This window comes from Chlorocebus sabaeus, chromosome 21, assembly GCF_047675955.1.
Source record: "Chlorocebus sabaeus isolate Y175 chromosome 21, mChlSab1.0.hap1, whole genome shotgun sequence".
NCBI lineage: Eukaryota > Metazoa > Chordata > Mammalia > Primates > Cercopithecidae > Chlorocebus > Chlorocebus sabaeus.
The window spans coordinates 58,343,574-58,367,186 of record NC_132924.1 but is presented as its reverse complement, the minus strand read 5'-3'; the positions used below and the strand labels follow the sequence as shown (position 1 = coordinate 58,367,186).

Genomic DNA, 23,613 nt, shown 5'->3' with positions numbered 1-23,613 from the left:
AGCATCACCTAGGTGTCAAGATCTATACATTACTCATTGAGTCAGCAAAACAACCTTGAGTGATAAGTGTGATTATCTTCATTTTACAGCAAGTTGAAGTTCAACAGGTAAAATGATTTGCCACAGTATTTAGCTAGTAAATGGTAGAGCCAAACGTCAAATAACAAATGTTCTTCTTTCAAAACCTACACACTTTTTTACAACATTATTCTACCCCCATAGTAAAAACTTTTTTCTAATGACCACGAAGTTATACCTGCCACTTCTCCAAACTGAAAATGATATCTAAATGTCAACAAAAAGATATACTAGTTAGAAAAGACAGAATTTCATGATGGGAGTATATGTTCTGTGTGCATAGAGTAAAAGATCTATGAGTCATCTCCTACAACCCATGAAGTGTTTAGTTGAAAATGGCTCTTTATCATCTAGCTAGATAGCAATTAGAAGTGTGAGAGACAAAGTATCCCTTAAGAAAAATTGGCTAAAGAATAAATCATTTAAAGTGCTTTACAGACATTACCTAATACATTTTCATACATCTCTGTGAGCTACACAGCCATACACAAAAAGCAATCCTAATTTGTTTACAGGCATTCAAAGGTGACACAATGTGGGGTGGTAGACCAAGATGTTGCTAACAGCATTAAACTTACCTTAGGCCTATGGCAGTGTTGGTCATTTTAGTTGAAACACCTGTAAGTTAATTAACCTCTATTTTTTCCCTTCACCTGTTTAGTGAAAATGTCAGTACCATTTGGGCCATGAGGCTTTGCAACCAGACGGGTCATTTAGTTTTCTTCTCTACTTCCAACTGCCCCTCTTTGACCTGATCAATGGTTAGCACCCTTTATTCTACAAACAATAGGAGATATTCATATTCACCATCCCTAAGGGACCCCTTCCATGCCTTTAAAAAACCAGTGAACTGAATTTTAGCTAATTTAAATCAACTATTCTATAGAAAGGAAAATTGGTCTTAGTTTTTTTAGACCCAAGGCAAAATAATTGTTACACTACTATTCCATCCCCCACTCATTCAATTTTTTAAAAACTCATTGGTGAAAACTGTTGATTTCGTCTGAAAAAAAAAAAAATGCAACTTGGGAATGGAGTTGGAGATGTACTTTTTGTATTTGTGTCCCAGGAAAAAAAGTATTAAGAGTGGTAGGGTCGGGCAGAGTTTCATATATGAAAATTTAATATGTATTGTATTTTCTTAGTTTTAACTTTTAAACATACTATATAATGTAAATAAGAATTAACTGAAGAAATATTCTGATAATCATTTCTAAGGTTATTCCTACTGCAGTCTTTCCCCTGTTAATAAGTAGTCTCTGAAGCCACTGTTTAAGCCAGAAATAGAAATCACCTTTGATTTTCCCTCTCTCTAATCCATCACATACAATCCATCAGCAAGTTATGTCAATTTTACTTCTAAAATCCAATCTGTCTACTTTTGTGTCATTTCCTCTGTTTCCACCTTTGCCCAAACTATTAAAACAAATGAAGCCACCAGGGTAAGGAGTAAAGAGTTTTCTTAGAAGTACAAATATTTAGTAAATACTACAATTGGTGGCAGAAGGAAACGAGATAGAAGAGAAGCTAAAAAGGTGGGAAAAACAGAATATACTTGAGATAGGAAGATAATTTAAACAGAAAGAACCAGAGACCTAAAGTTAAATCTCAAGTGCTTCCAGTCTGAAGACAAATAGGACATGTGTGAATTTGGAGTGAACTTGGAATGTGTTAATTACACTGAAGACTACTATACCATGTATAAAACTTTTACTTTATACAACTTCCAAATGATTATTGAGAAGATTTCTGTATCTTTTTTTCACTGTGAAAACTTCCAGATTGAAAAAGTACAAACAAAATAATTGAGTAATACTTTAGGACTTCTTTATGTTTATTCTCTTGTATCAGTTTTCAAGTAATTGAATAAATACAAATTGGATCTTCGGGGTTTTTTTTTTGTTTTATTTTGGTAGGGGACACTCAACTTGATTGAAGGATCTAAAGGCTGATGTTCAAATTCATCGTGCTAAAAATATTTCAAGAAATCCAAATAGGAAAAGAGGGAGTTACCTCTCTTTGCTGAAGATATGATTCTGTATCTAGAAAACTCTAATGATTCCACCAAAAAACTCCTGAAACTGAGAAATGCCCTCAGTAAAGTTTCAGAATACAAAATCAATGCATAAAAAATCAGTAGCATTTCTATATACCAATAACATTCAAACTGAGAACCAAATTAAGAACACAATTCCATTTACAATAGCCACAAAAAGAATAAAATACCTAGGAATACATCTAACGAAGGAGGTGAAAGAACTCTACAATGAGAACTACAAAACATTGCTGAAAGGAAGAATAGATAACACAAACAAATGGAAAAACATTTCACGTTCATGATTAGAAGAATGAATATTGCTAAAATGTCTATACTGCCCAAAGCAATCATTGGATTCAATGCAATTCCTACCAAATTACCAACGTCATTCTTCACAGAATTAGAAAAAACTATTCTAAAATTCACATGAAACAAACAAACAAAAAACCAGCCTGAATAGCCAAAGCAATTCTAAGCAAAAAGAACAAAGCCAGAAGCATCTCATTACCCAACTTCAAGCTATACCACAAGGCTGTAATAACCAAAACAGCATGGTACTGGTACAAAACCAGACACATAGACAAATAGAACAGAATAGAGAAGCCAGAAATAAAGCTGCACATGTACAACCTACTGATCTTCCACAAACTCAATGAAAATAAACAATAGGGAAAGAACACCTTATTCAATAAATGTTGCTGGGGAAACTGGTGAACCACATGCAGAAGAATGAAATTCAAACCCTACTTCTCGCCATATACAAAAATTAGCTCAAGATGGATTGAAGACTTAAATGTAAGTCCTCAGCCTATAGAAATCCTAGAAGAAAAACTGGAAAATACTCTTCTGGACATTGACCTAGGCAAATAATTTATGACTAAGTCCTTAAAAGCAAATGCAACAAAAACAAAAACTAAGTGGTACCTAATTAAAGAGCTTCTGCACAGCAAAAGAAAGCAGCAACAGAGTAAACAAGCAACCTACAGAATGGGAGAAAATATTTGCAAACTATGCATCTGACAAAGGACTAATATCCAGAATCTATAAGGAACTTAAACAAACAAACAAACAAAAAAACCACTAAAGAGTGGGCAAAGAACATAAATAGACTTCTCAAAAGACATAAAAGCAGTCAACAAATCTATAAAATATGCTCAACATCACTAATTATCAGAGAAATGCAAATCAAAACCACAATGAGATATCATCTCACACCAGTCAAAATGGCTACTACTAAAAAGTAAAAAAATAACAGATACTGGTGAGGTTGCAGAGAAAAGGGAACATTCAAGTACTGTTAATGGGATTGTAAATTAGTCCACCCCATGTGGAAAGCAGTTTCAAGATTTCTCAAAGAACTAAAAATAGAATTATCATTCAACTCAGTTATTCCATTACTGGGTATATACCCAAAGGAAAGTAAATCATTCTACCAAAAAGACAACTGCACTCACATATTTATCACAGCACTATTCAAAGACATGGAATTAACATAGGTGTCCATCAATGGTGGATGAATAAAGAAAATGTGATACGTATATACCATGAAATACTACAGAGCCATGAGAAAGAACAAAATCATGTCCTTTGCAACAACATGGACGCAACTAAAGGCCAATATCCTAAGTGAATTAACATAGAAACAGAAAACGAAATACTACATATTCTCACTTATAAGTGGGAGCTAAACAGTGGGTATTCATAGACGTAATGGTGGGTGCAATAGACAGTGGGGACTCCAAAAGCCAGGTGAAGGATAGAAAAATTACCTATTGGTTACTATGTTTACTATTTGGGTGATGAGTTCAATCAAAGCCCAAACCTCAGCATCATGCAATATATCCATGTAACAAAACTGAACATATACCTGCTGAATTTAAATTTTTTTAAATAAAAAAATAAATATTTTTTAATTAAAAATGTCATTTTTAGTCTTTTAGAGGAAGTTGTTCTCTCATCTAGGCAAACAAAAATTTGGCTTGGAAAATATTTCTTTACCTCATAATCTTAAAAAATTTTAAATGAAAAGTGTCTAAATTTCCTCCAATATTCTTCATTAAATGATCTTTAATCTGTATTTAAGAAATATCATGCCAGGTATTGTGGCTCACACGGGTAATCCCAGCACTTTGGGAGGATGAGGCCGGAGGATTGCTTGAGCCCAGGAGTCCAAGACCAGAGCGGGCAGGCAACATGATGAAACCCTGTCACTACAAAAAAAATACAAAAATTAGCTGGGCGTGGTGTCCTGTGCCTGTGATCCCAGCTACTGGGGATGCTGAAGTGGGTGGATCACTTGAGCCCAGGAGTTCAAGGCTGCAGTAAGCTGTGATCACATCACTGCATTCCAGCCTGTGCAACAGAGTAAGACTCTGTCTCAAAAGAAAAAAAGAAATATTAATGTTTACTAAACGTAAGGCATACTCATGTATTAAAACAGTGGTCCCAAACCTTCTTGGCATCAGAGACCAATTTCATGGAAGACAATTTTTCCATGGACCGGATGGGCAGAGCGGATGGTTTCCAGATGAAAATGTTTCACCTCAGATCATCAGGCATTAGTTAGATTCTCATAAGAAGCACGCAACCTAGATCTCTCTCATGCACAGTTCACAATAGCATTCGTGCTCCTATGAGAATCTGATGCCTCCGCTGAGATGATAGAAGGCGGAGCTCAGGTGGTAATGCTGCTTCACCAACTTTCACCTCCTGCTGTGCAGCCTGGTTCCTAACAGGTCACAGACTGGTACTGGTCCATGGCCCAGGGGGTGGGACACACGTATTAAAAGATAATTTTTAAAAGAAGATATTATGACTTTCAAACAGATATAAAGTGAACATGTGTCAAAACTTTTATTTATTTAGCTCATTAATTAATGAGGGAACCAATAAGATGTAACAACTGGTTTAAAGAAAAATTCAAAGGACCACACATATATAGGTCAGCAGAAATTGTGAAATAAATTTGCTTAATAGATGTAAAAACTTAAATCTGTTCAATATCCAGAGGGCAATAATCAACTGACTCTCAAATGAGAGACAATTTGCATTTCTATGGACAAGAATCATTTGCATTATTATAAGTATTAGATAATATAGTATAATTATGTATTATAGTTATTTTACAGCAATGTAAAACAAAGGCAAGATACACAAACCCCCATAGAATCAGATAATCTGGACAATGCCCAATTTTCCACTGATGACAACCATATTTTTTCTAAATTTCTAAGTTTTTCACATGTTTTCCCTACATATAATATAACAAGGACTAAGTTCCTGTGCCCCAATGTATAAAGTATGGAGGGAGGGGGATGAGGAAAAGGAAAATAAATGTAGTAACTGAATAGTTTATAAGGTTCAGTGGGATATATCCCAAAAAACAGAACTGATAATTTCCCAATTACACACAATATGCACAAGTAATGAAGATATCTGTTCTGATTGGATGGTGCCTGTGTTGAAGGCATACTTAAGCATATATAGAAACAAAATGCTATGAGAAAAGAAAAACAGGAAAAGATTTATATTCCCATTAGGAGGTATGGCACAAGTTCATGGAAAAAGCAAAATGTAGCAGGTCTTTAAAACAGAAAGATTTTAAATAAGTAGAATATGAGATGTGGAGGTGGGAAATATTTCAACTTAAGGGAATAGTAAGAGAAAAGCCACATACGTAATGTTCCTGACTTGTAGTTTAGCATGGTTTGATGAAATCAGAGCTAAGAGAGGGAGATTTAGGCCAAATCACGAACAATCTTAAACATGTTGACAGGTTTGCTATTCATTTTGTTCCAATAAAGAACCACCAGAGATTTTGAGCAGGTGCATGACAAGATCAAATATAAGTCTTAGACAAAAAATGCTAGTAGCAATTGGAAAAAAGAGATTGAAAAAGTGAGAAACTAGAGGCAAGGAATCCAGTAGAGCCTGTTGCAATGGTCAGGATAGAGCCTAAACCAGAGCATTCTGGAGAGGAAAAGAAAAGCTTTGGGGAAGGCAGAGTGAACAGGATATGTTGATTCATTAGGTAAGTGATTCCAATTTTTGTGATTGTGTGTTCACATTCGTTAAAAATTGGAGCATGCACTCCTCCAACTTTTGCATATTTATTTAGTTACAAATTATATACTGCTCTACTAAGGTACTAATACAATACATATAATTTGAAACATTCATACATGGTCACAAATTTTTTTTTGCTCTCAAAGAGTAAAGATTTAATTCATGTTTTGGTGCTTAGTTTCTAAATGTCTTGCTAATGTTGATGGCTTTATATCAGTAGTAACTCTCAAAGCATTGTACATTTACAGCAAGGTCTATAAATTCTTATTTCAAACAGTTTTGATAATTTTTTTTTTCTGATATCTTACAGATTTAAGTGACCATGATATATACATGTATGATATATATACACACACACACACACACACATACTTTTGTTTTAAGCATATAATGTAACTAATAAAGAGTTGAGTTTTTTTGTTTTTGTTTTTTTTCTGAGACAGAGTCTCACTCTGTCACCCAGGCTGAAGTGCAGTGGTGTGATCTTGGCTCACTGCAGCCTTGACCTCCCATGCTCAGGTGATCCTGCTACCTCAGCCTTCTGAGTAGCTGGGACTACAGGCATGCGCCACTGCGCCACCACACTTGGCTAATTGTTATCTTTTCTGTAGAGACAGGGTTTCACTATGTTGCCCAGGCTAGTCTTGAACTTCTGAGCTCAAGCACTCTGCCCACCTTGGTCTCTCGAAATGCTGGGATTACAGGCAGGTTTTCACTATGTTGCCCAGGCAGGTCTTGAACTCCTGAGGTCAAGCACTCTGCCCACCTTGGTCTCCCGAAATGCTGGGATTACAGGTAGGAGCCACCATGCCCGGTGTAAAGGGTTTTTTTTTTTTGAGTTGGAGTCTCGCTCTGTTACACAGGCTGGAGGAGAGTGGCATGATTTCGGCTCACTGCAACCTCTGCCTCCCAGGTTCAAGCGATTCTCATGATTGAGCCTCCCAAATAACCGGGACTACAGGTGCCTGCCACCACAGCTGGCTAATTTTTGCATTTTTAGTAGAGACGGGGTTTCACCATGTTGGCCAGGCTGGTCTCAAACTCCTGACCTCAAGTGATTCACCCACCTTGGTCTCCCAAAGTGTTTGGATGCCTGGCCAAAACCCTATACTTTAGATGAGTAGAAGGCAGAGTAGAAAGAGGATGAGTCAAAGATTAGCAGAAATTACTTGAAGGATAGTGTGCCAATGAACTAAAGGGAAAATTTAAAGGACGAACAAGGTTTAGAAGGAAAATAAAACTTGTTTTCCAACACATTGAATCTGAGGTACTATGAGAGTCATTAAAGCTGTCCCTGAGGTATATGAAAATCAGAGGACCATGAGAAGCCAGGTTGCACGTGTGGATCAGGAGTGATAGTTGAAGTCAACTTACAATTTAGTTTTGCTAAGAAGAGAAATAGGCAAATGAGAAACTTGAAAAGCGCTTTTAAAAAGGGGCTTTGAGAAAGCAAGAGGAGTCTTTGGAGATGCATGAGAAAGGTAAGAGGAGAGATTTGAATAAAGCAAATATTTCAAGGAAGATGCACAGACAAGAAGGATAAAGCTAAGATAAATACGTTGAATCTGGTAATTTAGGATGTGGCCCTCATTTGAAAGAGTGGTTTAAATAAAGTAGTAGGGACATAAGTTAGTTTTCACGTAAAGAAGTGACAAGTAGTTAAAACAAAGTTTTTTAAATGGGGAAAGTAACCACAAACTGTTCCTTCAGAAGTGTGGTGGTGAAAAAAGAGAGACTGTGTGGTGCATTAAGGAAGATAGGATGCATCTGGCAAACAATGACGAGCGATAAATTAAAGGTAGAAATAAGGAAGGTGAACTTAGGAGACCAGATTCTCAATGAAATGATATTGATATAATCATAGACACAGGTGAGAATGACAGTTTTGGGAAAGGGGAGGAGGAATTTTTCTTTGAATCAGAAGGGAAAAGATAAAGTGTAGCAGTTTGTTTTAAAGTAATACATAGGGCTGGTGTTGTGGCTCATGCCTGTAATCCCAGCAGTTTGGGAGGCCGAGGCAGGTGGATCACCTAAGGTCAGGAGTTCGAGACCAGCCTGGCCAGCATGGTAAAACCCCGTCTCTATTAAAAATACAAAAATTAGCCAGGTATGGTGGTGCACACCTGTAGTCTCAGCTACTCAGGAGACAGGCAGGAGAATCGCTTCAACCTGGGAGACAGAGGTTGCAGTGAGCCAAGATTACACCACTGCACTCTAGCTTGGGTGACACAGTGAGACTCCATATCAAAAAATAAAAATAAAAATAAAAATAGAAGTAATGCACAGGTTGAGAGAGTTTCTGTCAGATGGTTTCTGTCTCTCTCTTTTTAAAATATTATTAAGGTGTGAGGTAACCTGCTGAGCATTAGTAAACATTCTGGATAGCTCAGGGGTAAGGAAATAAACATGGAGCCACTAACTAGTTTTTAGCAGGAAATGACACTATCAGATTTTAATTTAAGAAAGTTCTGTCTGGTAAGAGGTATGGCAGAATGTCAGTAGGATTGGATTTTGAGTGACCTGAGAAAGATGAGTAAAAGGATAAGAAGTGCAGGCAAGAAATCATCCCTTAACCAAGGTAACAGCAAGTGGATAGAAAGGGGGCAACACAGTTGACAGTTATTTAGAAGGAAGCAAGGATGACTCAAACACTTGCTTGGATAGCTGGGTTAATGGCAAAAACTTAGGCATAAAGGTTGAAAGTAGATAAAGGAGAAGGAAGCTGATGAGTTTGTTTAGGAAATGGTAAGTATTAGGTACCTGAAGCATATCCTAGTAGAGAGATCCAGTAGGCAGGTGGTTCTTACAGCATGAGGATAGATAAATATGGACTGACATAATCAGGTGTGTGTGTGTTTGCGTGCATGCGTGCGTGTATGTGTATAAGGAAATTGATCCCATGGCAGTGGTGGGACCACAAATAATGGCTGAGTGATCCTAAGATCACTTAAAAACAGCAAGAAGTGGGCTGAAAACAGAGTCTCTGCTCTGTTTTAGATGGATACCAAATAAGGAAGAATGGTCAACAATGTCAGGTGCCACAGAATGGTCCAGGAAGATAAGGAATATAAAGTGTCCCTTGGATTTAACAAGTGGTCATACCACACAGTCTTGGTGAAGAACAATGAAGTGGCTGAGGAGAGAATGCTAATTGAGCCAGTGAAGGCAGAGAGTCAACACTGCTCTTTCTAGATGTTTGCCAGAGGAGGAAAGAGTTGACCAGGTAAACACACAGGAACAGTGTCCATGGGTGTTTTTCATATAAAAACAAATTCTTTTGGAGGAAGGCAAACAGCAAGGAGATAGGAAGAACTGGAAGACACTGAAAAAGGATGATTTGCATAGGGATAACTGATGGAGGAATCAACATCCTCAAGAAAGGAGGACAAGAAAAGATTCAGAGCAGAGGTAGAGAGATTGACCTTAAACTTGAGAGAAGAAAAAGGAGGTTCACAAGCTATTTACAACATTTCAGAAAGCCTTCTGGAAATTGCAATTAATAGAATGTCAAGTTTCTTTACTTTTTGCACGCATTAACTCAACTGCATGCTGATCAGAAATTCTAATTTGCTGTTGATGACATCATAGAAATGTCTAGGATGTGACTGGCAGACCATATATTGTTGGCAGAGTTATCTGGTTTTTACAGTATCCAATTCTTACAGCATGTGATCAACCTCCGATCAGAATGACAGCCAAAATTAAAAGACTATTTGCAGGGAACAGTGCCTAAGTGTTTGTACACTTATTTAACTTTATTGCTTATTAGTATTACGTCCACGACAGTGATGTATGTGATTTCATTTAAGTGACAAAATCTTTCAAGATATGAAGCCCATGGATGAAAACATAATAAAGGGTCCTTGGATGAAGAGAATGGGAATGAGTAGACAAGATATCTACAGTCCCTTCATATCTAATATTCTATAATTTTAAGAGGGGCCAAGTTCAGGAATGGCTAAATGGGAAAGTTGTAAAGAATACTTGACAACACCCCAACTAAACAATGACTCACTCTAAACAAGGCAAGGCAAGTAGAATGGCAAGCAATGTAAATAACCATTCCCATCTGGAAGGCAGCACAAGAAAAAACATTTTAAAAAGGGGTGGGATGGGAGCGAGAAGAGACTAGGGATAAGTGCTTTATTAAGGAAATGGAGTGCTGGCTTTATTGAGAATCACAAAACATTAACCAACGTTTAGTAGCGGGGATGACTGCCACAGGCACATAAAAAAAAAAAATTTTTTTTGGCAGGGTGTAGTGGCTCACGCCTGTAATCCCAGCACTTTGGGAGGCCGAGACAGGCCGATCATTTGAAGTCAGGAGTTCGAAACCAGCCTGACCAAAATGGTGAAGCCCCCATCTCTATTAAAATTCAAAAATTAGCCGGGCGTGGTGGTGGGCGCCTGTAATCTCAGCTACTCGGCAGGCTGAGACAGGAGAATCACTTGAACCCAGGAGGCAGAGGTTGCAGTGAGCCAAGATTGCGCCTCTTGCACTAGAGCCTGGGCGACAGAGACTCCCTCTTAAAAAAAAAAAAATTTCTTTTTGACACAACGACCTAGCCAACCTTGTGTAAATACAAGTGAGAGTCAGGCTTTTTTCTCATCAACACCTACACTAAGTTAGGCTCCTTCTGTACCTTCCACTCGGTACTTTGGTGTATCTTTGCCCACCAGAACCGGGCAAACTCAGGACATTTAAAAAATGGTTTAAGAGAAACTGGCCAGAGCAGTGAGTTCAGTGTTAAGACTGGTCTTACTTCTTGGGTTGGATGCCAGCAATCCATCAGCCAACAGCATCAACTGTATCCATCAATCCCATCTGGCCAGCACCCAGGGGCAGCCAGATTGACCAGCCAGACAATAATCGACCTTATGGTGTCCTTCCCATCCCGCTGGGCGGGTTCTGGGAGTAGAAGGCTGAGAAAAGGGAGTGTTCGGGAAGGCAGGAGTGGGACGATGTGTACTTTCCTCCCGGAACTGTAGTTCTATTGTCCCAACCTGGGCTCAGGTAGCGGCCAGTAAACTAGGAGACAGCCCTAAGGCTCGCGTCCGGGCCAGGCGGTATTCCTAGTACCCTCTCCCCACACACCCATGGCTCTGCCTCAGCCGCCGCCGCCGCCGCCGCCGCCTGCCGGGGCCCGTGACCCGGTGACCCCGGAGCACTGGGCATCCGGACCCCCCTCGCAGGCGCAGCCGCTATTAAGGCAGGAGGCTAAAGAGGAGGAGGAAGGGGAGGAGACAGGCGTCCAGGGCGCCTGGGGAACCGGCACGGCGGAGCAGCGGCGGCGGGGCTGGGGGGAGGCCGCCGAGTCGGCCGCGGCCGAGGAGGGGCAGGCGGAGGTCGGGGGCGCCGCGGCCGCAGGGTCAGGTTCCCCGGCGGGAGGCGCGGGTGGCGGCCGTGGGGGCTGGCGGCGGATCCTCGCCTGGCTGCAGCGGCAGCAGCCCCAGTGCTGCCCCTGTGCGGCGCCCCTTCCCCGCTCCGCCGCGCACTGTTGTCATGGAGGAACCAAGATGGCGGCTCTGGCCTACAACCTGGGCAAGCGGGAGATCAACCACTACTTCAGCGTGAGGAGCGCCAAGGTGCTGGCGCTGGTGGCCGTGCTGCTGCTCGCAGCGTGCCACCTCGCCTCCCGCCGCTACCGAGGTGAGCGGGCCCTCCCCCCTGCCCGGGCAGGCCGTGGGGGAGGCGGCGACACGGCGACTGGAGGCCGCCCCCCTCTCCCAACACACGCCCACGCGGCCTCCCGCCCGCCCTGCCCGCGGGGGAGGCGGTTCCCCCACGTGCCCCCAGGTGTCCCCAGCAGCGGGCCGGCGCCCCAGGCCAACTGAGTGAACCCCAGTGGGGGCCACCACAGGACAATGGCTGGTGGTTCTGGGCCCCCCGAGCCTCCCGCGCTGGGGTCGGGGACGCCAACCCTGGGCCTGGCCCAAGGTGTTGCCGGGGTCCGGCTCCTGAGCGATCTGGGCTGGGGGAGACGCGCCAGACCAGGGGCTCGCGTGCAGGAAGTCTGACAGGCGGCCCTTGGGGGCAGCCCGGGGCGCATGAAGCCCAAGGCCGCCTTACAAGGGGCACCGCTGCCAGGAGTGGGGTCGCAGGTCCTGCCTCTTAAGAGTCCGGCTCTTTAGCCTTTTTTAATTTTGCCTCTGCCCTGTAACACTCAGTCTGGGCTGTTGGACAGCGGCAAGGGCCGCCCCCGTGTTCCTTTGCCAAAAGGGCGACAGCTGGCAAAAGATGCCTGTGGCCAAATGGAAGAGGTGCCACCCAGCTTTTGTGATACAGAAACGTTTAAAGACTTCGGAGTGCGCACTTTTTACAAAGTAAAGGCACTGGAGCAGATTCTTGGAAGGAACTTATGGGTCGACAGGCATAAAGGTGGGCAGTTGAAAGCAAATTGTAAGCAGTTTGAAAGCAGGCCTTGGCCATGGGTTTTGAGATTGGTGTAAAGGGGAAAAGGAAATATGACCTTATTTCAGAACGAATTATCTTTCAGTAATCAAGGGATATTTACTTGTCCTTGTTGATTGATTGTTTTTTTCCTCTGTAAAAATGCCACTAAGAGAGAGGCTGACAGGCAAAGGGAAATTAATAATGATAGGATCTTTTATTTTTGGCTCTTAATACTATCAAAGCCATTATCTGGACAGCTCTTGGTGACTGTGAGATTAATCAGTCAAGATGTAATGTGTAATGGACAGGTGCAAATTAACGCTGTGCCCGTTTAACTTTACACCTACTTTGGCAAAATATCCATAAACGGGGTGCTGGAGTCTGAGCTGTAGTCTCATCCCAGGACATCTTTCAAGGTGTAGGGCATTTTGGTCAGTTTTGCTGCTTTATTTCTTCCACCTCCTGAGAATGAAAAATATTATACTCTAGAGCCATACTGGGTAAACAGCTTTTAATATACTAAATTGATAAAAATATATAGATTCTTTATAACCTTTTGACCTCTCTCCAGCTCTCTCCAGATTACAGCCATATGACCTGGCAAGGCCTTGGCTCGTCTACAATCATGTAAAATTAGCAATGTTGATGCATTGATTTGTGGTAGTTTTGAGGAAATATTTCTTTTAACTACTATTAATCATTTTATGCCAATTTGGTGTAAAATAACCGTAATTTAATTCAATTTTGTGTATGTGATGGTAGTAGAGAGAAATTTTGTAACTACAGTACTGTTGTCCTAAGATAAACATCTAGTCCCCTGCCTTTTATTTTTTTGTGCTTTTTATCTTTTGATAAGCTTGGAATACTATGATTTTTTGATTATAGATTTCATCTTATCAAGATCTGTCATCAGGGAGAATAGAATGTCAGATGGGGACTTATGAGTCAGTGTAGCAATCTAGGATTGTTTGTAAAGCCTTCTCCAGAAGTAAGTCATCAGTTTCCATAGGTACTTCAGTGCCTTGAATGTGAAGCAGTACACCTGGTGTGTGTACTTGCCCAGACTGAATGTCAATAATTTGAACTGAAGACTTTGGGAAAAATAAACATCTTACCAGGAACATCTTAGCCATCCTCATGCTTTGGCAGTATCAAACTGAGTCAGGTGCAATGCCCTTCATACAAAAATAATCATACATTTGACTCACATTATAATAGGACAGAGGTGGCCAATCTTTTGGCTTCCGTGGGCCACATTGGAAGAAGAATTGTCTTTGGGTCACACATAAAATTAACACTAATGAGAGCTGATGAGCTTAAAAAAAAATTGCAAAAACATCTTGGATTGTTTTAAGAAAGTTTATGAATTCGGGCTACATTCAAAGCCATCCTGGGCTGCCAGCAGCCCAGGCCATGGCTTGGAAAATCTTGCTTTAGAATAAGAAAGGATCTTACATCAGATGAAGGGGATTAGGCTGTGTATTTGGATTTTGAATGTGAGTGTGCTCAGGCAAGGTAGAGTGAATGCAGTTTGGATATACATATTCAATATCTCTTGCTTTACAAACTGCCGAAAGTAAAGGAAAGAATTACCCACTACAGAAAGTAAAGCTTGGCAAATACTGTGTGCTAACATTGAGCGCTTATCTGTCAGGGACTGTTCTACTAAAGGTTTTACGTGTTTTAACTCATTTTGTCTTTATAACCATTCTATGAGGTAGATACAATTACCATATTTCACTCCCCCCTACTATTTTTAACATCTCTGTAATCAGGGCGAGTCTTTAAAACTTTGATTGCATGTCAAAGTTTAATTGGTAACATTTTTTTCTTACTATGACATAAAATAATCATGTGTCTTATAATCAATGGTCTTAGATTCAGTGAATTACAGTATTATTTCCATTTTAAATATGAAGCATGACAGATTAAATGAATCGCCTAAGGATACACAATGACTGAGCTAGGATTTAGATCCCAGGTAGTCTGTCCCATGCCTTATTGTCTTTCTCAGAGCTTCTTAGACAGTGGGGAGTATAGAAAATAGAGGGAGAAAGCATTTTTCAGGGAAGCATGGATTAAACAACTTAGAAACAGTAATTCAGACTGGGCACAGTGGCTCATGCCTGTAATCCCAGCACTTTGGGAGGCTGAGGCAGGTGGATCACCTGAGGTCAGGAGTTCAAGACCAGCCTGGTCAACATGGTGGAACCCCCTCTCTACTAAAAATACAAAAATTAGCCAGGTGTGGTGGCGGGCACCTGTAATCCCAGCTACTCAGGAGGCTGAGGCAGGAGAACCACTTGAACCCAGGAGGCGGAGGTTGCAGTGAGCCAAGATCACGTTCCAGCGTGGGCAACAGAGCAAGACTCTGTCTCAAAATAATAATAATAATAATAATAATAATTATTATTATTATTATTATTCAACTTTGTTGTACCAGCTAAGAGTTTTTCTAAAATTTTTTTTTTTTTTTCCAGTCAGGAGGTAATTTTCTAAAAGTTGTGTAAAGCTTCAAAATCTGACCCGAGCCTACTTTTTGTTACCTGTGTTTTTTCGTTATTTTCCCCAAATTTCGGGTTCACAATCTGAATGTGCTTTGCCCATTCACATCTCACAGTTATCTGATTTTCTCTGCCTGCAGTGACTTCTCTCTTGAAAGAAAGTATACGTTTTCCTTCAAGGCCTGGTTCAAATGTTACCCCCACAGCAGCAGGAATTAGCAGTTCAGTTCTGCCAGCAACTTACACTTACTTATTGTGTTGTATTGTAATAATTGGTATCTGCCTACCCACACAGACTGTTGAGCTTCCAAGAGTATCTTACTCGTCTTTAAATCTTTAAATCATCAGACCCTAACACACAATAGGAAATCCTTAAATAACTGTGCATAAATAGATTTCAAAGTCCTTATTTCCTTTTATGTTCTTTTCTGGCTTTAATTGAATTTCATGTTCTAATCTCAATTTTAGAAAGTAGGCTTTATAAAATTATTAATATTATTTTCACATAATAGAATGACATTTTGAAAATACTGCCTTAACTATACTTTTTCCAAATGTTATCAATTTCCAATATTATGAATCTCAAAATGTCCATTATTAGTTTGATTACAGGTTAAAAACATTGTTTCTGCGACAAATGGCCAATATCTGTAGCCTTAAGGATAGTTCCAGTCTGGATAAATTTTAATTTTTTAAATTGATAAAGTTAACTTCGAATGCCTTAATTTTATTGAAATCAATTTTTTTTTTTTTTTTTTAAATCACTAAGCATGTTAAATGCCAATGCTAAATGATATTTGATGTTCTGGAGAAAAGTAAGTTGAAAGCTTCAGAAATTAAAGCAAGAAAGCAGCAGCTCTGGGTCTCTTAGCCTTTTCTTTCTTTGTGAGAAAGATCCTGATCTTTATCATACCACTTGTAATGAGACACTCCTTGCTTGTCTAAAGATAAATTTTAATGGTGATTTTCAGCACAGACTAAAATGTAACTTGATGTATCTTAGGCAAACAAAATGTTCTGTGGACTATACTGTAAACTTCATGATCTGATATTTTAATGGTTGGTAGTAGGAAACACACAGTTTTAGCAGGATGATTCAGTCTAAATTTAGGTGCAGTGTGCCAGAGATAATCTCTTCAAAGGAAAACATAAGTTGGGGTTTATATGGGCCATCAGATGTTTTCTTTAGTTGTTACATTTTATTTTTCAGTTTGTTTTTGTTTGCTTGCTTTTAAAAGTATTTTTCTATCACAGAAAAATCATGCATAAAATTCTGAGATTGTAGATTGACAAACCAGAATGCTTATACTTAAGATAATAGAATAAAGAGGAAGACAGCTATTCATCCAGATAATCTTGGTGTTGGAGATAGCTGAAGTAGATAATTCTGTCTCTTTAGTTTCTTTGTGTGTGTGTGTGTGTGTGTTTCTTGCTTGATTTTTCTGAGCGCTTGGCAACATTTATCTCACATTAGTTGTATTAAAATAGCTATCAAAATTATACTAGACAATTGAAAATAACCGAAGTTTTGTTTTGTTTTGTCTTTGGTAAATTTGGAAAGGAAAATATGTGCCAACAGATATTTATATATAGTGTAAATATTAAAAAGGTGGCACATTATATTAAGATCTAGATTTACATGTAGTGATTTGATTTTTAAAAATTTCCTTCCTGAGAAAAGAGAACTTGTTTTAGAGTATGAAATTTTATGGAGTTTTTTCTGGATCACATTAATTTATTTTAATCAGGTTATAATAATAGTAGTAATTATTACTACTGTTTTTATTTTGCTGACATACAAAAAAGTCATTCTCTTCTTGCTTCTTTTGGTTGTCTACTTAGCAATCCTTTGTATTATATTCTGTTAAAATAACTGTACAGTTCCTGTCTTTTGACTGGACCCCAGCTGATATGATACAGACACATATGGATTAATTTCAGATACAAGTCTTGTAAAAAACATCTTTGCATTATGAAATGTGTTAAGTCATCATCAACTAGCATTCATTAGCAAATTAAGAATTTCTTCCGTGGAAAGCTCAGTATTCTCTAAAATGCCTTTGGGTTAGTGACAACTTCAAATCTTATTTTGCTATGGTTTTGTTTTGTTTTGTTTTGTTTTGACATGGGTTCATCAGATTAGAACTATTGTTTTCCATCAGCTCAACAACTGATTAGCAAGATGTGGGTAGTAGTATTGACTGGAGGCAAAAAAAATTGTTTGCATTTTAGACACGTTTTCTGGGGAGAAAAGACTGGTTGTTTTGAGATACTGGTATGGTGTTTCCATTCTCTATAAAAACATATTGGTAACCCATATAGATGCATAATCCCAGACACTGAAGTTTGATTAAGGTGTGTTTCTGTCTAGGCTTTTAATTAAAAGACAAAAGGCAAGTAATAACACCCCCCTCCCCCCAAAAAAGGGGAAGGGAGAAAGAAAACAGAAAAGAAAAAGAAGAAAACCTTAAAGGATTAACGCCTAGTTATTTACAACTTACAACTTTTTTAAAAAATAGAAGTGTTGCTAACTTTTAACTTGGTTTAATAGATTTAAAGAGAAATGCTGTAAATGTGGAATTTTGGCCTTAATTTTAAACATTTACTAAAGGTTTTAATAAGATTTTACCATGTGGCCATTATAAAAGAATCCTACAAAATTGCTATTTGTAGAAAAATAACTTGCGTGTTTCTGCAGTTCTCGTTTTACTCATCCTTAGTTTTTTATATAGCTTAATTTTGTTTTTTAGAACTATAATTAGTTTTTAATAATGGGGAAAATGAAGAACTAATTATTTGTAGTTTACTTAGAGACAGGTTATTAAAAAAATCTTTGAAATACAAAAAACCTGCTCAGGCTGCATATACAGTTAACACAAATTTAGTAATTGATATCCTGCTTTCGTTAACCAGTTTCCCATCAATAAGATAGTGCAACATTTTAACTTTTCCTTCCTGTTCTACTTTAGAATTTATGACATAAGAAACAACAACACTTTCAATATTTATGCATACTTATCTTACATTTGTATCATCTTTTGTCTGTATTTTGGCTAATTAATGAGTAACTAGATTGAGAAAAGAGATGTGTTCTTCTACTTTAAATATCTTTGTGTCTTCCTTATCTCTATCCTGAAAAGCTCAATATCCTTTTGGTTCTGCAGTATTCTTCCTCCCAGACTCCTTAGCCTGACCTTAATTAAATGTCAAGTATAACTTGCTATTGACTATTAATAAAGAACTGGAGATTAAATAATATTTTATTATATCCCCATAATTAACCTAAACATCTCATTCTGCCCCCCACAAACCCCCATCCCACCCCATTCATTTGACATGTTTGAGCTTAAATGCCTCCAAACTCTTTTAACCCCTTTGGTCATGTATATTTAGCTAATGTACAGTAAAATGTCTAAAAGTGTAGAGCGACTCTTTGCCTCGGTTTACCTGGGACTGAGGAGTTTCCTAGTTACGGAACTTTCTGTTTAAAACTAGGTCTCCACGTATGCTGATGCACTATGTATTATAGTAGTTGAGTAGTTGAATAGGAAGTCATTTCCAAAGTCTTGTCTTTTATCCCTTAAACTTTTTTTTTTTTTTTTTTTTTTTTTTTTTTTTTAGATAGAGTCTCGCTCTGTCACCCAGGCTGGAATGCAGTGACATGATCTTGGCTCACTGCAACCTCTGCCTCCCGGGTTCAAGCAATTCTCATGCCTCAGCCTCCTGAGTAGCTGGGACTACAGACGTGTGCCACCACATCTGGCCAATTTTTGTATTTTTAGTAGTAGAGATGGGGTTTCACCATGTTGGCCAGGCTGGTCTTGAACTTCTGACCTTGAGTGATCTGCCCACCTAGGCCTCCCAAAGTGCTGGGATTACAGGTGTGAGCCACCACGCCTGGCCTCCCTTAAACTTTTCTTTCTCAGCTAGAAGTAGGAGTGATATTCAGATGTAAAGGCTAGTTTAAGGTTGAGATGATGTCCCCGGAAAGAAAACCTGAAGCAGAAGGAACTGCCAAAGCAGGGAACGTATCATTTAGGAGTTAGGTGAAGTATAAGCCATCAGTGGCTCTTGTCCTCTTGAATATTAATGTATTAATATTTACCATGTTTCTCATGAATGGGAAATATGAACCTGGACGGTATAGTGAAACATAGAAAACTCTACTTTTTGATTTCAAGGAACTTATATAGGGTCAAGATAGCTGATGTGTAAAATTTTAACTATTGTTTACAACACTGTTGTGTTTAACTGTTTTAGGCAATGATTCATGTGAATACCTTCTCTCAAGCGGCAGATTTCTTGGAGAGAAAGTTTGGCAACCTCACAGCTGTATGATGCATAAATACAAAATCAGGTAACATTTCTTTATTTTGTTGTTTTACTTTTTAGGATGGGTCTTAATATGTAGTGGAGAGGGGTTGATGAAGCAGTACGTTTCTTCTCTATGCTGGGGTAGAGACTTGCTGACTGTGTGTAGGGCTGATTGCAAATGAAGATTTCCCTGCCCCCTAAAGTTTTAGGGAAAGGCTTTGGCCAATCTGCTTTATCTCAGGTGAGAGATAACTAGGCCTAAGGCAATAATCCTTGAGCGAAAGACTCTTGCTCTGGCACCTGGGTACCTATCTTAATGGAGTTATTCTAAGGATTAAGAGATAATAGATATAAAGCACCTAATACAGTTAGAATACATCTTAAACATGTAATGAATTGAGCTATTACAGAGAGTTAACTGATCATAGGTACGTGGAGTGGTAAGTTAAACAAACCTGGCCACCGGCTTATAAAGCAATATAATGGTATGTGTAACAATCCAGTACAACTTTCTTCAAAAACCTTGTGCTTTGAAATGCCAATATGGCTGATTTTTACTTATTTTAATTAATTTTTCTTTGTTGCTTTCAGTGAAGCAAAGAACTGCCTTGTAGATAAACATATTGCATTTATTGGAGATTCCAGAATTCGTCAATTGTTTTATTCTTTTGTAAAAATAATTAATCCCCAATTCAAAGAAGAAGGAAATAAGGTAAAACTTGTCTATTCCGTTCTGTAGAGTTGTTTTAGAAGTTAACCAATTGAATAGTTACAGAAGGAATGTGTCTCTCCAGATTGAGTAGGAGCTGGAAAAATTTTACTTTGATTTTCAGAAAGGTTGGGGAAAAAGAGGGATGACTTGCTTTAATGAGGAAGATGAGAAAAAGAAGTTGTGGGTAAGACATTGGCAGGCTTTTTATTATAATAACCTAAACTTTTAGTTTTCAGAAGTAATAAATTTTTACTATGGAAGAACTTTTAAATTTCCTTAGAAAGAAGACAAAGAGAAAATATCACCCCTTATTCTCCTGTTAGTATTTTCCATACTTCTTTTTACTCATCTCTTTTTTTTAAAAAATACTAGTAATCTTTTAATATGTGCAATTTTATATCTTCCATTTTTTCTTCACCACTTATTCATCATTATATAATCAACTTAAGTATCTTCTTAATGGCAGCATATTATTGAGTGGATATAATGTAATTTTACATAATTTCCCACTTTTTAAAGCTTTTTGTACTTTTCTAATTTTTTGCAGTTAAAAAAGACATTTTAAATTACTTTTTTATGTGAAAACTTTGCTTTTTAAATTATTTCCTTAGGGTAGAATCTCTATAATTCAAATATTAGGTTAAATAACATAAACGTTTAAAAATTATTAATTATGCTGCAAAATTCTTTCAGTTTATACTAATTAGCAATATATTTGGGGGCCTAATTTTCTGCAAACTTTCTGGCATTGAGTGATCATACTATAAATTAAAACAGCAATGCAATAGATTTCTGTTATTGATTTTGTTTGAAAATTTCTCATTTAAAAAATATAACTTTAAAAACAAGGATTAATTTCTTTCTATAAATTAATTAGTTCATTATTTTTTGGTGAATTATCTCATATCCTCTGTTTATACCTTTATAAGTGATCTCAGATTCTAATCATTGTCTTCAAATACCATGTGATTGCGAGAGGGGAATAGCAAAGGGGGCAAGTAGAATACAAGAAAGTAGAGTACAAGAGTAGAAGGGAGTAGCTCATGAATTTATGAAAATCTGCCTGTGGTAAAGAGTTGAAAACTTAGAGACTTCATAGCTAAGTATTTTTTAACATAGTGATGATGATACCAGGTCCTGAATCTTTAGCAGCTATTCCATGTGAGAATGAGAATAATGGAAACAAACGATACAGTCAACTTTTCATTTTATTTGCTATCTGTATTTTCCATTTGCATTTATACATATGAAATTATAGAGAAGACTCAAAACTATTTAACATGAAATTATTACAATTTAAAGTGAAAATGTTTAATAAACTTTTATTTTTAATAATTAAAAAAATTATTTTTAATAGAGATGAGGTCTCACTACGTTGCCCAAGCTGTTCTTAAACTTCTGAGCTCAAGCAGTTCTTCCACCTTGACCTCCCAGAGTGCTGGAATTACAGGCATGAGCCACTGTGCCTGCCCAGCCTTTAGTAAACTTTTGAAAAGTAGAGAGATTTCTGATTACTATGAACGTTTTAATATTTCTTGGTTTAAACTTGCATGACTTTCTAAAAATTTGAATAATCCATTTGACAGCAGGTAGTTGAAAAAAGCTATAATGGTTTAGTCTGCAGCCAAAAGTAGATACAATATGGTACACTGTTCTTGAGCCCCAGTTACAACACTTAGGTTTCCAGTTTTTAGAGTCTAAGATGCCCAGTTATCCCAAGATTATCAAATGAGATATCAGACAAGATTAATTTATATGCATTTAAAAAGAAACAAAGATTGTGTGTCCCGGTCTTAAAGAGACAGTTTTCAAGAAAATATTTAATTCAAGCTGCTAGTGGAGCATTTGCCAAATTATATGTTACCTTGTCTCTGCACACCTTGAGGACAGAAATTACATACCATCATTATTATTTTTAAATATATTTCTTGTGCCTAACATAATCTGGCATATTATAAAAGCTTATTAATTTTATTTAAAGCCTGGTATGGGTATGTCTGGGTAGAATAGGAATATTGAAGATAATTCTTCGTTTGAATTTGATTTCTTTTCTGTATCGAGGCAAATTTTTTAAGAAAGAGACCTCAGAGGTGAATTTTTTCAAATTATGCTTTGTGAGAAACTAGTTCTCTGAGAAGCTTTGGTCAAATGAATTTGGGCAGAGCTAGATATCGTATCTCCCTCTTAGATAGTTTTAATTTAGGCTGGGATATTAAAAACTTGAGAAGTCTTATAATAAAGAAATCCATTTTGTGTTGCTTCCAGCCATAGGGCCGGCTGGATACTCTGGGGGCTCCTTCTACATCAAACCAACTGGAGCCTAGGTTTAAAAAAATACTGTCGATGGGCTGGGTATGGTGGCTCATGCCTGTAATCCCAACACTTTGGGAGGCTGAAGCAGTCGGATCACGAGGTTGAGATGGAGACCATCCTGGCCAACAAAGTGAAACCCCATCTCTCCTAAAAATACAAAAATTAGGCTGGCTGTGGTGGCTCATGCCTGTAATCCCAGCACTTTGGGATGCCGAGGCGGGCGGATTAGCTGAGGTCAGGAGATCGAGGCCATCCGGGCCAACATGGTGATACCCCATGTCTACTAAAATGCAAAAAATTAGCTGAGTGTGGTGGCATGTGCCTGCAGTCCCAGCTACTCGGGAGGCTGAGGCAGGAAAGTCACTTGAACCCAGGAGGTGGAGGTTGCAGTGAGCTGAGATCAAGCCACTGCACTCCAGCCTGGTGACAGAGTGAGACTCAGTCTCAAAAAGAAAAAAAAAAAAAGAATAGTAGCATTAAAGTTCTGAAAGTAAGTTTTAACCCAGAATTGTATACCTGGAATTAAAATTTCTGCATTCTTGAGATGTATTATAGGACATTCTCAGATATATGAAAATAATGAGGGTTTACTATAAAATAGACTTAACACTAAAGGAATTTCTGAAGGATAAACATCAGGAATGAGGGAAATGTTCAGAAAAAAATTATCTGAAATAGAAGCAATGGTTTAAGAAAATAGTAAACATGTATATAAATCTCAACAATGTATAAAATAATATCTTTTGCAGTTAGTGAAAAGACAGAACTAAAGAACTGGCTAATAATAGCATATATATCAAGGGTAAATGATCACAAAGTGTTCTAATGTACTCTATATTCTCTAAAATATTGTGTTTTTATTTTTTATGCACAGTAAAACTTCAAGAATAAGGACCGAAAGAAAGAATAGAATTAGGATGTATACATTTCAACCAAAAGAATAAAAAAATTAAGCAAAAACCAAACCCATCTAATGCCAAATGTATTTTATACGCATGCATACACATACATATACCATACACATATATATGATATACATACACACACATATTTATATGTCTATGTAAAAAGCCGTTTTTACATATATTATACATATATGAAAAAGCTACATATATGTGGCAGGAATAGAAATTAAAAAGTGAGATGGTAAAGCCGGGCGCTGTGGCTCACACCTGTAATTCCAGCACTTTGGGAG

At 38.1% G+C, this 23,613-nt stretch overlaps 1 protein-coding gene across 2 annotated transcripts in view; it reads left to right on the top strand.

Annotated features, from left to right (window-relative positions):
• Positions 1-11,249: 11,249 nt before the first annotated feature.
• Positions 11,250-23,613, top strand: part of CASD1 (CAS1 domain containing 1) — a 51,828-nt gene continuing 39,464 nt past the window's right edge. Inside the window, exons 1-3 of one of the 2 annotated variants that reach the window (XM_007982134.3) lie at positions 11,250-11,831; positions 19,340-19,436; positions 19,985-20,105. In XM_007982134.3, the coding sequence (XP_007980325.2) occupies positions 11,279-11,831; positions 19,340-19,436; positions 19,985-20,105 (771 nt within the window). In that variant the 5' untranslated portion in view covers positions 11,250-11,278. Of the gene's footprint in view, positions 11,832-12,418; positions 12,561-19,339; positions 19,437-19,984; positions 20,106-23,613 lie in introns of those variants that run through there. The other variant, XM_007982137.3, reaches the window with a different exon arrangement.